We start from the raw sequence: 16,317 nt of genomic DNA, 5'->3' as shown, positions 1-16,317 counted from the left end.
AGATCCACAAATACCTGGAGATAGGACTATGAATTTACCTTCTCTCATCCTAACTTTCTTGTTCTTGTTCTTGTTCTTTTCTTTTCTTTTCTTTTCTTTTTTCTTTTCTTTTCTTTTCTTTTTTCTTTTCTTTTCTTTTCTTTTCTTTTCTTTTCTTTTCTTTTCTTTTCTCTTCTCTTCTCTTCTCTTCTCTTCTCTTCTTTTCTTTCTTTCTTTCTTTCTTTCTTTCTTTCTTTCTTTCTTTCTTTCTTTCTTTCTTTCTTTCTTTCTTTCTGTGAGAGAGAGCTAGCATGCAGGGTGTAGGGCAAAGAGAGAGGAGAGAGAGAATCCCAAGCAGGCTGTCACCCAGGGCCTGATCTAGGGCTTGATCTCATAAACCAGAGATCATGACCCAAACCAAAACCTAGAGACGGATGCTTAACCAACTGAGACACTCAGGTGCCCCTTACAACCTAGCCTTTAAATAACTTTGAATTTTGTTATTATTTTAAACTTTAGTAAAATTGTAAGAGTCATACAAAGAGCTCTTTATATGCTCTTTACTCAGATTCCCCAGTTCTGAACGTTTTGCCCCTTTTACTTTCTCTCTCTCTCTCTTTCTGTATGTGTGAGTTCATAATTGTTTCTGCTGGAAGATTAGTTTAATAAAAGCTACTCTGCCAAATTGAAACCAGAAAATCATTTAAAATTTTAATAGCTATTGTCAAACAGTTCTTCTAAGTCAGTTCTTATCAATGTTTTCTCACCAGTGTTTACCGATGTTTTCATATCTCCTTATGTTCAGTAATACTTATATTGCAAAGCTGTTATAGTACCCTACCTGATGGATGAAAATCATATTTCAGTATTTTAATTGGCATTTTCTAAGGTCTAGTGAGGTTGAGAATATTTTCATTCCATTGGAAGGTTTTCTTTTTTTAAAAAAAAAACTATTTATTTATTTATTTGTTTGTTTATTTATTTATTTGAGAGAGAGTGAGCAGAGTGAGCAAAAACACGAGGGAGGAGGGGCAGAGGGAGAGGGAGAAGCAGGCTCCCCACAGAGCAGGGAATCTGATGCGGGGCTTAATCCCAGGATCCCAGGATCAGGACCTGAGCTGAAGGCAGATGCTTAACGGACTGAGCCACCCAGGTGCCCCTGTAAGCTTTTATTTTCTATTTTGTAATTTGCTTATTTATAGTTTTACCTATTTTCTTATGGGTTATTTTCCTTATTGATTATGCATAAGAATTATAATTAATTGTCAGCAATTTGCATCACAAATAACTCCTCATAGTCCATTTTTACCTTAGCTCATGTATCTTTTATCTTACAAAAGCATTAAATTTTATGTAAACTTTATCCTTTATGTCTCTTGCTCTTTTTATGCCAGTGCTTTTCTAGGTATAGCTATTAATTTCTTTTTACAAAATTTGTTTCATACTCAGTTTCTGAACTCTGTCTTCCCTGTGGTAGGCAGCAACTGAATTCTGCTAGTGTGTTATTTTATTGCCTGCTTTGACACTTAATATGTAAAATAAGAACTATTCCTGGGAGTACTCTTGAACTATTCTTAGCAAACATGATTATTAATTAATTCATTAATTGACTAATTAGAGTTTGAAATTATTTTTATTTTATTTTAGTTCCAGTTAGTTAACATATGGTGTAATATTAGTTTCAGGTGTACAGTACTTCAACACTTCCATATATCACCCAGTGCTCATCATGACAAGTGAACTCCTTAATCCCCATCACCTATTTCATCCCCCCCCCATCAGTAACCATCAGTTGGTAACCATCAGTTTGTTCTCTATAGTTAAGAGTCTGTTTTTTGGTTTGTCTCTCTCTCTTTTTTTCTGTTTGCTCATTTGCTTTGTTTCTTAAATTCTACATGAGTGACATTGTATATTTGTCTTTCTCTGACTGACTTCACACAGCATTAGAATCTCTAACTCCATCCATGAGAAGATTTGTGACAGATGGGAAGATTTCATTCTTTTTTCTGGCTGAATTATATTCCATTGTACACCACATCTTCTTTATCCAGTCATCAATTGATGGACACTCGGGCTGCTTCTGTATCTTGGCTATTGTGAATAATGCTGCCAAAAACATAAGGGTGCATATGTATCTCTTTGACTAAGTCCTTTGTAAATATGCAGTAGTGAAATTATTGGATCATAGGGTAGTTCTATTTTTACTTTTTTGAGGGGCTTACATATTATCTTCCTCAGTGGGTGCACTAGTCTGTGTTCCCACCAACAGTGCACGAGTGTTCCTTTTCCTCCACATCCTCGACAACTCTTGTTCCTTCGTTTTTGATTTTAGCTCTTTTTACCAGTGTGAGGTGATTCTGCTGTAGTTTTGATTTTCCTTTCCCTGACGAGCAATGTTGAACGTCTTTTCGCTGTCTCTTGGCCATCTGAATGTCTTCTTTGGAAAAATGTCTGTCCATGCCCTCTACCCATTTTTTAATTGGATTATTTGTTTTTTGGGTGTTGGGTTTTATAAGTTCTCTCCCTCTTTTTTTTTTTAGTTTCAAAAATTTTGTCTTTTAAAAATTAACATGTACGTAAAAGGAAACTGAAAAACACAAGAAGCAAACAAAGTCATCCATAATCACTTGCAGTTTATAGTTTGGCTTCTAGGTCCCATGAGTGTATCTACACAACTGAGCATTTGATTTTATTATTTTGGTTTTTTAAAAAGATTTTATTTATTTATTCATGAGAGGTACAGAGAGAGAGAGAGAGAGAGAGAGAGAGGCAGAGACAGAAGCAGAGGGAGAAGCAGGCTCCCTGCAGGGAGCCCAACGAGGAACTCGATCCTGGGACCCCAGATGCTTAGGCAAATGCTTAACTGCTAAGCCACCCAGGCATCCAATAATTGAGTATTTTAATGTAAATAAGATCCTACAGTTATGTATCATTTTTACACACCATGAATGTTTACCATTTCAAAGTCTCAAAGCTATGAGTATTTTGTTAACCAACAAACACTACACCAACTCAACCTGAAAGGAAAAAATATAATCCTACCTTTCTTGGTGACAAAAATTTCATAAAAGACAAAAATGGCAACAGGCCTCTAGATAAAGATATGGGCAGAATTACAGTTAAAATACTGCATTGTCTTAATGTTCAATTAAAAATGAGATTTAAGGTAACAAAGTATGCAATGCATAATGCTTCTAAAAGAATTCATTATCCAATCTGTACTATTCAAATATTAGCAAGGACGTATGTTTCCATTGAATCACATAATATATTCCTACAGTACAGCCAAGAGAGATGCACACACATTAATGGTTATTGTTAAAATGTAGATACGAACACATCTGCATACATCTTTCCCTCTATACTTCCTTCTGCCCCTCTCCTGCCAACCTAATGAATAAGTCCAGATGTACATTTCTCAGAGATGTCCAAGGTGCTTCTTTCCTATCAGTTATAACAAAAAGAAACTTATACATTGGTTAATTTACTAGCTGTACATTTTATCATACATTATCACCTCAGGACATCCGGAAAGCTTAGATGTTGCAAAATAATGAACCTGTCCACAACAAACACAGGTATTTTACAAAAATGCACATATAGACCTATCGTTTTAACCTAAAACTGTCTTCTAGGTATGGAGATACTAGCAAAAAAACCCTTCTCTCTCTCTTTTTTTTTTTTTTTTGGTAAAAAAACCCTTCTCATCATAAGTTTTATAAGTTCTTTATCTATTTTGGATACTCACCCTTTATTGGATTTGTCATTTACAAATATTTTCTCCCATTCTGTAGATTGCCTTTTATTTAGTCTTGTTGTTTCCTTACCTGTGCAGAAGCTTTATAAGTTGATGCAGTCCCAATAGTTTATTGTTGCTTTTGTTTCCCTCACTTCAGGGGGCCTATCTTGAAAAAAGTTGCTGGCAGAAGCCAGAGAAGTTACTGCCTGTGCTCTCTTCTAGGATTTTTCAGGTTTCAGGTCTCATATTCAAGTCCTTAATTCACTTTGAGTTTATTTTTGTGTGTGGTGTAAGAAAGTGGTCCAGTTTCATTCTTTTGCATGTTGCTGTCTAGTTTTCCTGACATCATTTGTTGAAGAGATTTTTACCCCCCTGGATAGTCTTTCTGCTTTATTGAAGGTTAATTGACCATATAATTGTGGATTTATTTCTGGATTTTCTCTTCCATTCCATGGATCTGTGTGTCTATTTTTGTGCCAGTAACTTACTGTCTTGATTACTGCACCTTTGTAACGTAACTTGAAATCCAGAATAGTGGTGCCTCCAGCTCTGTTCTTCTTTTTTAAGATTCTTTGGCTACTTGAGGTCTTTTGTGGTTCCGTACAAATTTTAGGAGTGTTTGTTTTAGTTCTGTGAAAAATGTTGTTAGTATTTTGGTAGGGATTACATTAAATATGTAGATTGCTTTGGGTAGTATAGACATTTTGACAGTATTTGTTCTTCCAGTCCATAAGCATGGGATGTCTTTCCATTTATTTGTGTCATCTTAAATTTCTTACATCAATATTTTATCATTTTCAGAGAACAGGTCTTTTACCTCTTTGGTTAGGTTTATTCTTAGGTATCTTATTATTTTTGATGCAATTGTAAATAAGATTGTTTTCTTAATTTTTCTTTTTGCTGCTTCATTATTGGTGTATAAAAATGCAACAGATTTCTGTACTTTGGTTTTGTATCCTGTGACTTTACTGAATTTCGTTTATCAGTTGAAGCAGTTTTTGGGTACAGTCTTTTGGGTTTAAATATGTAGTATCATCATCTACAAATAGTGAAAGGTTTACTTCTTTCTTACCCATTTTGATGCCTTTTATTTCTTTTCCTTGTCTGATTGCTGTGTCTAGGACTTCCACTAATATATTGAATAAAAGTGGTGAGAGTGGACATCCTAGTATTGTTCCTGACCTTAGGGGAAAAGCTCTCAGTTTTAGATCTTAGGATGATCACATTTCCCAATACTGGACTTTTTTTTTTAATTACAATTTAAAAAGGTGGTCTTAATGTACTAATATGCATTTCTTTTTCATATTTTCATGTGCTTGTGTTATTTTTTGTTCGTTTGTTTTCATTTGTAGGCATCTGAATATTATATTCTTTTTCCAACATTTCTATTAGGGTGTTTGGCTTTTCCTTATTGATTTAGAAAACTTCTTTATATTAAACACATTAATCCTTTTATATTATTCTAGTTTTGAGGTTTGCTCAATGAATTTAAATATTAATAATTATTGCTGAATAGTTACCATCTAAAATATAAAAAATGAAATAAGAATTTAAATGACTTTTTTTTTTGGTCACTTGCAACAGTGCTTCTGATTAAAAAACATCAATGCAACTGTGGTTTCCTGTTAATCTGATATATGTAACTGATGATTATCAATATAAAACTGATACAGTGTTATAAAAGACTTTCCTTCTTAAAAGTCTGTCTCATTATCCACATTTTTCCTGCCCATGTTTTGGCATAACCATGGTCCCTCTTTGACAGGGCACCTCAAGAATAGGCTTACAGCAAGCAATCTGTAGGACTTACTGTCTCTGTCAAAGTATTTTCCTTTCTGCTAAGTGGCACTAACTACCCTGGGCATTAACAGCATACATTTTTTATTGTCTATAGCTTCCGCACAATGAGAATGTGGTTGGGAAATGGGAAATAAAATCAATGGTTGAAATGAGAAAGTGATGAAAATGGTATGAAGTAAAAGAGTTTTGTGGATTTCGTTATTTAGAATTTTGGAAGTTTGGGGCTCTAGATTAGTTCATGAGAAAGCAGGATGGAATGGATATTGGCATGGTGATAAAGTTTAGTCATCTTTCTATGAGAGAAGGCTGTGACAATGGTGACTGAATTTTCAAGTGTACTCAGTCCGTGGCTCTAGGCTGACCAGAGTTAGATGTCTCTCCCTCGAGATAGTAAGTAAACGGGAAGGCTAGAGGTGGGGTGAGGTCAATCACACAGATCAGATGTTATCTTCAACAACATCCATCCCTGTCTGGAGTAGAAAGATGAAGGAGAGGAACTTATAGGAGACTTAATGAAGTCTCACATGAGAGAAATCATTGCTTTTCCCTTGCCAGTCAGGGATGATGACTTCAGCCACAATGCATCATGCTTACTTTTTCACAAATTTCAGTATACTTGATGATTATGGGAGTTCGGATTCCTTGATTGATGAAAAGTTTCTCTGTTCCAATTTTTATATGATAGCTTCTTGAATATTTGAAGAGCAACCAAATATATCAAGTTCTTTTAGCCATTCTTAAAATGACAGGTTTTCTGGCATCTTATCTTTGTCATTCTTAAATGGGCACAGTTTAATTTAACTCTGTTCTTTATGAAATTTGGAAGCCAGACACAATGTGTTTTTCCTGTTGTAGAAAACCACAGTAGGAGGCATTTAAACTCTAAGTCCTTGAGCTGGTTTCTAAGTTAAATTCTTATTTAACTAAAACCTAAAATATACTTAATAGAAGAGTATATATTCTGAGTCAGTTCTTAAAAACTGATATTACAACATAAGTGTGGATTTTACTTTGCCATAATTATTATTTCAAATTCACAATCAATGCATTGGCTTTGTTGGGACAAATCGTTAAACTCTCTCGTGCCATTGAAGCTTCAAAATATAACGCCTCTCTAAATCTTTGGGAAAATTAAGAATCTTTGCATCGTGAATATCAAACAACCACAAAAAAGTCCTCAAGAACAAAACAACCAATAACCACCACAACAAAAACAGTATGACGTCTTCTTAATTACCAAGTATCTAGTGTGCTGGCTAATGATTTTAATACATCCTTTTCTTCTTTTCCCCATGTACTTTTATCTGAGAACACTGGAGAAAAAGGAAAGAGTATTTGAATTACACAGATGTGTGGATCTGGACCAAGTCCAGTGTCCCAGGCAGACTTGAGATGACTGGTTTCCAGGTGAGACCTGTCAATTCCACCCCCACAGCGATGCCAACACGTACTTTGTGCCTTCCCAGGCACTTTGATATCTATTATTGCATTTGCTCTTTACCCTGGGGATTAGTAGAAGTGGCATTATCTTCTCCTTGGCCCAAGAACAAACTGAGCACAAGAAGAACTTGCCATAGTTCACACTTTGTCTCCAGAGGCAGGAGAAAAAACCTGATGTCTCCTAGCCTGGGGCTCTTTCTTCTGAATCACACTGCGTGCTTGGATGCTGGTGTGAATCTGTGAAGTCGGCTTGCCCTAAAGTAAATATGCCCATGGCAAGGCCTCCAAATCTCAGAGTTGCGAAGGCAGTAAACCAACAGGGAGGAGAGAAGCCTTCAGCATCTTAGATCTTTGTGTCTAGGAAGACCTGGAGAAGGTAGTTGGATGATTTGACATGTTTTAACTATGAAGAGCTTCACCATATAACTATGATATGAAAAGATGGAGTCTATAAAGTAGTTGGGAAATCAGCCTCCTTTAATTTACACAGAATCTTCTTTGGAGCTAAAAGTGCCTATGGGAGAGAGCTGTGGTAAAGAAATGATCCCAGTAGATAAAAACAATCACTAAGGCTGGAGAGTAAAATATTTTCTCTCCTAGATACCACTGGAGCTGCATCAAGGGAATAAAGCTTTAGACTTTTCTTCAGTTAGTGCCTCACCAGCTGGCATAATGGTAAGCAGATGCCGTGGGCAGAGAGGTACCTTACAAGTGACATTTCAATGACAGGAATACAAGGGAGTGAGAATTTGAGGAGGAGAATTTTATCAAGAAGCTTGAAGTATTTCTCCCCCCATTTTTTTTATATCCACCTTACTATTATTCTCAATCTCTTATCTCTCATGCGACGGCAGTGGCTGCACGTCAGACTTAGAGTGATCTGTCTCTGCCTCTAGGGCTTGGGGATGGGGTACTTTTCTCTTTAAAGGGCCAGTCATATACTGGGAAAACATTAATTGGAGTTCCTGCGCATGTTAAGGATAGCTCAGTTGTCAGGTTGGGTGAAGTTGAACTTCTCAGAGTCAAAATGAGTAGTATAAGAGCACATAAAGCTCAATTTCATCAGTATATCGAATGTTTAGAGTGTATGTCATTTCCACTCTACAAGCTGTTACAGAAAGAAAGAGAAAGAGCAGGAGCTAATGAATCACAGGATGAATAACAGGACCACATAGTTCATTATCACTTTGGAAATGGATCTAGACCACTGTACACAGCTTTATTAATCTCCATATCCTAAACACTTGGAGTCTCCCCTTTGACTGGGATGGATGGCCATAGCAACCCATGAGGGTAATGAGGAGAAATATGCTCTGGGCTGCAAAGGGACACATTTCCAGGGACTCAGAGGCCAGACCCCAAGGCCTGGTGAGGGTGGAGAGCTCTATCCCATGTAGAGCCTTGCTGTGATCCCAGAGGTACTGTCACCCAGGCTGCTGTGCTATCAGGATCCCTAGTCCCATGGATGTAAGTCACCTAGCCAGGGACAATTTGGAAGGCACCCATTCCTTTATCTATCCTGTGTCTGATCTACAGGGTCAGGCCACTGGGAGGTCCAGAGGAGAAGACCACTGAGGGTTCCTGTGGGGCATCTCCCATTCCTCCTCCCTGGCAGGGGCAGTGGAAAAGGGATACTTGGAGGATTTTCTGACTTAGTGGTTGATGACAGAGGGTTGGTGTTGGTTCTCTTAATCAAAAAGTGAAAAATTTCAAGGACTTACGTAGTAATTTAAAACCCTACAGTACCATCCAAATAATAGCATGCATGGAACAGCATTTTTAAAAGGAGATTATTTTTTCTGCTGTGTACTTTTAGGAAAACCACGGTAGTTTTTAACCTGCCTTGAACATCAATGATTTGACCAATGTAATTTACTTTCTCTTGATATATAGGTTCTATTAAAAATATCTGAACATAGTGTTTAAAATAGCTGTCTTTATTGCTATTTATTGTCTTTATATAGCTGAAGGTATCTGTTGTAAGTGGCTCAAACACTTTAAAAATGGAATGAGCATTTTTGGGGGCTATATAGCTGTGTTTAGTGTAAATGATTTGAATAATATAGTAATGTAGAAAGTGGAAGTGGTCCTGTAGTACTATCCCTCAGCAATTGCCACAGTTAGCTATAAATTTGTTTCTAACTTGCAGGAGCTTAGGGACCAGAGTTTTAAGTGAGCTTGTGTTTTCATATTGGGTTACATTTGTTCTCTCTGCAAAAACACATAGCATTAAACGGCAGCAAACCCATTATAATGACAACCAGAAAAATGAAAATCGTACAAAGCTACAATAGGTACCCAAAAGACCCTGAACATTTAAATGTACTAGATCTGTTCATTCTGTTGTCTTTCTGGTATTTTATGGTCATTGTAGGTAGGGGGTAAGAACCTTTGGTGAATCTGCCAACGTATGGTATCTGTTCTTATTGCTCTTCTGTGTTTGTGAGATCATTATGGTATTCTGACTTTTCATACTTAGGATCAAAAGATATATTGGTAGTTTAAGCAGTCTTTTTAAATCCCTTCTCTAGATGGTTACCTGGATATGATTATATAGTCATCAAATTTATCATCACATGCGGCTGTTTGAAGAAAACTTATTAATTTAATTATACCTCATGTTTCTTTACTGATGATTATTTGTTTATCAAACAGTATTGGGGGCTTTGTGTGTGCCTAGCACAGTGCTAGGATGTGAGAAGAGGGTACACGGGGTTACTAAGACCCAGAGGACAGAGTGACTCTTTTTTGCTAGAAGATGCCAAGGAGGGATTTCAGAGGATTGACATTTCAGTGACACGAGTCATGAAAGTTTGGTAAGAACTTGTAGGTGGAGAAGAGGCTGGGGATGAAAGAAGAAACAAGGTGTGTCATGACAAAGATACACTTTACATTTGTTAAGTGTCCACTGTGTGCCGAATGCTGCCCGTCAGCTGATTTGATCCCGTAAGGTCTTTGTCCTTGTCCTTGTTATGCCCAGGAAGAAGCTCAGGCTCAGAAAAGTAGTGTGACTTGCCCAAGTTCTTGAGTTACCACTTGGGGTCAGGATTCACACCCGTGGTGCTCCGTAGCATGAGGCTGAGGAAAGAGCCCGTCTTCCTGTGGGAGGGATACCTTGGTGCAGCTGCAGTGCAGCAGAACCAGAACACCACCAGACTACAGCCGGCACCAGCCAGAAGAGAGTCCTCCAAGAGAGCCTTGGTGAAACCACATGTGAGGGTGATGAGGAGGAGTTGAAGAGGACTTTGGGGTGCCTAGTTGGGGCAACCATTGAATAAAGATTCACTGGACAGAGAAAAGACAAGAGGAGAAGGAATAGTTGTGTGGGCAGACGGGAGGAGGAGGAGGCTTGGGGGGGTAGAAGGAAGAGAGGGAAGTTAATGAATTCAGTTTTGGATCTGACTGAAATGCTGTCTATAGGAGAAATATGGGGCTGGCACCTGGGAGAGAATCTGCCTGGAGAAATCAATTTGGACGACAGGTGAGGATATCTTGGGAGAAAAGGAAGAGAAACTCACTGTCATTGTAGATGCCGAATTTAAAGACATAATTTTTTGTAGTTGAGCCAAATTTGTTAAGTGAACTCCTGGAAATGCAACCTGTGCGCCTCAAAGCCGTCATCGTTATGCCATGGGACATGGCCTAACCTTTGCATGCATTCTGCTAATATAATTGCCTTGCTGTCTTTGAAAGGTGACTTTTAATTGGGTTTCAGAGTAGCAGTTGCTGGCGAGGGCCTGGTTGCAGCCTTTCAGTAGATTGGGCCAGTTCATTGAGCGTTTCCTCTCTCTCGACTGGACACCTGGGCTTGGACAGTAGCCAGCAGTTACTGAAATGCCATCACTTACAGGATTGACCTTTAAGACACTGATTTGTTATATTATTGAGTTTTAACTTTTTTTCCTCTCAAATTTAAGTGGAGCTTTATTGAATACCGTGCTAAACTCAATTCTTCTCATTCTCTGTGGCCTTTTCATCAAGTTATTGCCCCCTGGTTCCTAGCATTTAGTCCTCTGGCTGGACAAGAGGCTTAAGAACTAAAGACAGCTTGCCATTTATGGGGCTTAGGGCTGTCCGTGGGAAGCGTGGTGGATTATCGCACAGGCATGACTCAGAGTCCTCAGTGGACTGATGATTTATGCTCAGGTAACCTGAGAAGTCTCTTAGTCAGTTTTTTTTTTTTTTTTTTTTTTTTTTTGTAAAATTGTGCTGAAAATTGTTTTTCTTAAGTTTTAATTTTAATTCCAGTGAGTTAACATACAGTGTGGTATTAGTTTCAGGTGGACAATAGAGTGACTCAACACTTCTGTGTGTCACCCTGTGCTCATCACAGCAAGTGCCCTTTTTAATCCCCATCACCCATTTAGCCATTCCCCTACCCACCTCCCTCCTGGTAACCATCAGTTTGTTCACTGTAGTTAAGAGACTGTTTTTTGGTTTGTCTCTCTCTCTTTTCCCTTAAGTTGGAAATTCTTATCTCTAGGATTATTGTCCCGAAGTTTTTACATTCATTTGAAGAAAGTGAGTACATAACTGTCACACTGAATAAACAAAACTTTGGGGGTGAGTGGGAAGGTGGGATGAAAGAAAGAACTCTGGCTTTGGCTCGCCCTTAGAGCAGCATTGTGGCACTGGTTCTTTTTATGCCCTAGGAAGACATCCTGGGTAGGTCCAGTCTATTTTCTGATCATTTTCGTATAATAAAAAGCTTGCCAGGGGTGTCTGCCTTTGGCTCAGGTCATGATCCCAGACTCCTGGGATCAGGCCTCATGTTAGGCTCCCTGCTTAGGGACTTTGCTTCTCTCTATCCCTCTGCTCCTCCCCTCAGCTCATTCTCTCTCTCTCTCTCTCTCTCTCTCTCATATAAATAAATAAAATCTTAAAAAAAAAAACTCGCCAGTCACATTTCCTTTCCAGACAGTCTCAGTTTGGTAATTAATATGCCGACCTCAAATAGACTGGTTTAAAGTGAAAGCTTCTCCCCAGGCACAGATTTCATATTCAGTTTGTCAAATTCTACCAAAAATAAAGACTGATGAAATTATAGATTAATTTACTTAATAGAGATGATAAACACATTTTCTTAGATTTAGCCTTAAGTTAATTGTATTTGTTGTTACAAATGCTGTATTTTCAAAATTAAGCTTTGAGTCTGTTGATATTATACCAAAGTGCAATAAATTTTTGTGTATTGATTTTATATCTAACAATTTTGTCCACTGCTCTTATTCTAATAGTTTCTCAATGAACTTTTAGTATAGGCCTATCAGCTGTGAAAAATTTTTCCCCTTCCCTTTTCTTGTGCCTTTTTCCCTTCATTTTTCTATACTGCCCTCCAGGTAGAATTAGTGAATAGAAGCACTGATAACTGCAATCTTTTTATTTTTGATCTTAGAAGGGCTGCTTATACTGTACACCAATGGGTAAAATGTTGGTGAAATTTACTCATTTACACTGAGTAAATTTTTGCTCGGTATCTTTTATTAGGTTTAGAAATTTCAGTAAGGAATTTTAATTGTGTGTCTGTGTAGAGTCTTATCAAATTACCTTTTCCATATCTAGTGAGGTGTTGTGGGTTGACTCTTACAGAGGGTGTTAAGATGCAACCTATTGTGTCTTCTAGGTGCAAAGTTATTGCCAAGTGGACTAGGAGTGATATTACGTTTTGAAATAGGATTTACATAATGCTGATGCATTTTTAAAACATAGACCCATGTAGGGAAATAACTGTATTTTATGGTCATGCTCGAAAACTAAAACTAAACTTTGTTTTTCTCTCCAGTACTACTTTACCGTTCTTTTTGGCCATGAAGGTCAGAAACCTCTGGAGCTGCGCTGTGAGGAGGAGCAGGACGGTAAAGAGTGGATGGAGGCCATTCACCAAGCCAGGTAGGGGCTCAAATCCTCTTGTGACGCTGAACTGGCCAGGCCTCTCGCATTGGGGTTTTTCACTGTTGGCTGTAGTTTTGGAAGAACTTGCAATCCCTTGGTACCTCCTCATTAGTCATGTGCGAGATGATTCTCTGAGCCTTCTATGGCCATATTCTAGCTAACAGTGAAAAGTAATAGATACAACAATAATAATAATAGGTCACTTTGGTGGACTGTTCCTATGTGCCAGGTGCTCCTCTGAGGGCTTCTCAATTAAGGAATTTATTAAATGTATTGATTTTGCTTATCCTCTCCACAATCTGAGAGTGAATATTATAATTACCCCCTTTTACAGAGAAGGAAAGGGAGGTCGGGAAGGTTAGTTTGCTTGTCCGAGGTCACACAGCTGCTAAGTGGCAGAGCCAGGGATATGGATGCAGCCAAGCTCACATTTGTAAACCCTGCCCTGGGTTTACAAAACAGGTGCTTATCAAAAAGGGTGATGCTGCTTATCAAAAAGGGTGATGTTGACTCTATCCAGGGAGAGAGAAGACCATGCTTTTATTTCCTCCTAAGAAATACCAGGAAGGTAGAAAGAACACACTCGGCCTCACACAAGAAGAAATCTGAAAGAGACCCAGGCAGTTCCCTCTCTTTTATTTTTCAAATTCATTTCTGAAATCCAGTCCATTTTTTTTTTTTTAATTCATAAGAGACACACAGAGAGAGGCAGAGACACAGGCAGAGGGAGAAGCAGGCTCCATGCAGGGAGCCTGATGTGGGCCTCGATCCCAGGACTCCAGGATCACGACCTGAGCTGAGGGCAGATGCTCAACCACGGAGCCACCCCGGGCGTCCTAGCCCAGTCCATCTTTGCTTCATATGGCTCCCATCTCGCTGCTTGCCTGCCTGTCCCCTCCCTGTCCATCTCGGGTGACTCTGTAGCTCCCTGTTCATCTCCCAGGTGCTTCAGTGGCAAGAACTCTGCTGGGCACAGCTTCTTTTCCTTCACCTGACAGGCCCCCTGCTTCTCCTCAGTGCCCCATCTTGCCTCTCCCTCCCCGTCCCTGTAACTGCCCCTCACAAGGAGCCCTCGGGGCCTCCTTCTCCAAACCACTCTAGCACTTGCATTACTGCACGTAGAATATTGAATGGTCTAGTACAATTTAGGGCTTGTTTGTTTGTTTGTTTTTACATAGTTCACATGTGTGATTTCTGTGTCTTGAGCTGGATTGTATGTATCTTGAGTGAGGAAGAGGCCGCTTCATTTCTGAACAAAGCACAGTGCTAATTATGTAGTAGGTGACCAAGAAATACTTTCAGGTTGACTATAACGAGGATGGAGCATTTGTTCTGAGTTTAGACTCTTCTTGAACCCTTGAGATGTTGTCTCTGGAAATCTCCTCCCCCTTTTCCCCTCCCCACCCCTCTTTTTTCTTCAACTACTTTATATTGACCACCTACCTACCTCTTCTGTGGCAGGCAGCACGCTGAGTGCTTTACATACCTTACTTATTCCTCACAACTACCCACTTTCCAGATGAGAAGACAAAGGCTCATGATTATTAAGCAGATTGGTCAACATCTAACATGAATTTGTTAAGCTGCAGAGCTCGGCTTCGAACCCAAATCAGTCTGACTCCAGAGCCTGTAGCCAGTGTTTTGGATCGTACCTGTCTTCATTCTCATCTTTTTCTCCTGAGTCTTCCTCTTTTCTATTTTTTTTTTTCTTTTCCTCTATTCAGAATGCAGATAGATTCATGTAAGGTCAGGATTGAGAATTGAGGATGTTATTTGCAAAATATTTCAATTCCATTTCCTTCCTCCTCCTCAAAATCTTTCTTTGAGATGCACAGGGTTGGCAACCAAAGGCTGCTCTCTGAGGGGCCCTGGCACACGGTTCAGCTGTTTTTTCTCTCATTGTTTCTGTCTGACGGTTTTGCTCAGGGATCTCCTGTAAGGCACAACGACTGGCTATAGAAAGAGGGTCAGGTCTTCAAAGGTGAAAGGAGTATCGAGTTGGAAAAGTAGCACCTTTGTGTTCTTTCTAGACCCAATCTCTGTGTAATTCCTATCTACCTGGGAATTAAAATGAGTAAATAACTTAAAACATGTGTGTTTGCTCTCCCCTCTTTTTTCATTCCAGAAAAGTCAGATACTTTTAGTAAATACCTTACCTTTGTAGTTGCCAAGCAAATACTGTGGTAGACCAAATACAGAGTATGCATTACTTCAAAAATGATTTTAAGTGGACGCCTGGGTGGCTCAGCAGTTGAGCATCTGCCTTCAGCTCAGGTTGGGATCACGTCCCACATCGGGCTCCCTGCATGGAGCCTGCTTCTCTCTCTGCCTGTGTCTCTGCCTCTCTCTGTGTGTCTCTCATGAATAAATAAATACAATTAAAAAATAAAGATAAAAAAATAAATTAAAAAAAGATTTTAAATAAGTTTTTTTTCCTCTGCCATGAGAACTTTGTCATACATAGGGGTGTGGGTCAGTATTTGGTATTGATTGACACATGATCAAAAGCAGGGCACTTTTGGTCTTGTTAGGAAACATAGACTTTAGAAACCACTTTAGTGGTTTAGGTGATCAAATGATCAAAATTCTCTTCTCTTGTGGATTTGAAGACTTAGTTAATAATTGATTTTTTTTAATGTCCTGACTTTTTTGGTCCATTAAATTTGCTCTTCTTTTGATTTACGGCCCAGAACTGGATTCTTTGATGACTTCTTTTTAAACAGACTGCTTTATACTTCAGTTCTTATATTTGATTTTTTGCATTGAGTTGCGTCTTAAATTTTTTGTTTTATAAATCAGGGAAGATAACAATTTTTTCATTTAAGTTTAAGTTGAGTTTTTGGTGTAAACTTTGATCTGTGAAATTCATTCTGACCATTCATACATGTACAGAGCCAGAAAGTTAATGAAGCTGATTCAGAGAAGGTGTTCGTCAGCCAGTTTTGCTTGGCATTGTGCTAATTACACAACTGATTGGTTGACTAAATATTTCACCTTTAGAGGACAGTCTGATGTCATTAATTTGGTGCTACTGCTTAAATAGAAAATGTTCTATGGTTTTATTAATCTCTGTTTTTAAAAGTCTGAGGTTTTTTTCTTTTTTTTGCTAAAGTCTGAGCTTTTGATTAACTGATGACTATTTTAGCCTGAAACTAGTTTTTTTCTGAGTGTCCTGCCAACACTACATAGAAACACTCAGAATCTTTCTCCTGGTCTCTGCTATTTTCCTGGGTTGTCTTCTCAGTACTGGCTTGGGTCTGCTGTCCTTGCGTGCCATGAAAATCACATTCTTGCTGCTGGCTTTTCTACCTCAGAGCTGAATCTACTTGCTCCAGTTTGCCTTCAGAGAGGATCTCTGGGTCATTTTCCGGGATGTTGAGTTGCATATTTTCTCCCTTAGATGAGATTCAAGGAAAGTCTTTTTGGAAATTATATTCTCATTTCCAAGCTCTGACAGGGTCCAGAAA

At 38.6% G+C, this 16,317-nt stretch overlaps 1 protein-coding gene across 4 annotated transcripts in view; it reads left to right on the top strand.

The window, feature by feature from the left end:
- Positions 1 to 16,317, top strand: part of RASGRF2 (Ras protein specific guanine nucleotide releasing factor 2) — a 237,337-nt gene that overhangs the window by 54,033 nt on the left and 166,987 nt on the right. For all 4 annotated transcript variants that reach the window (XM_025998231.2, XM_025998230.2, XM_072736877.1 and 1 more), the window contains exon 2: positions 12,741 to 12,847. In XM_025998231.2, the coding sequence (XP_025854016.1) occupies positions 12,741 to 12,847 (107 nt within the window). The remainder of the gene's footprint in view (positions 1 to 12,740; positions 12,848 to 16,317) is intronic.

Source organism: Vulpes vulpes, chromosome 14 (assembly GCF_048418805.1).
Source record: "Vulpes vulpes isolate BD-2025 chromosome 14, VulVul3, whole genome shotgun sequence".
Lineage (NCBI taxonomy): Eukaryota > Metazoa > Chordata > Mammalia > Carnivora > Canidae > Vulpes > Vulpes vulpes.
The sequence above is the reverse complement of the archived record's forward strand: the minus strand, read 5'-3'. Positions and strand labels throughout refer to the sequence as shown.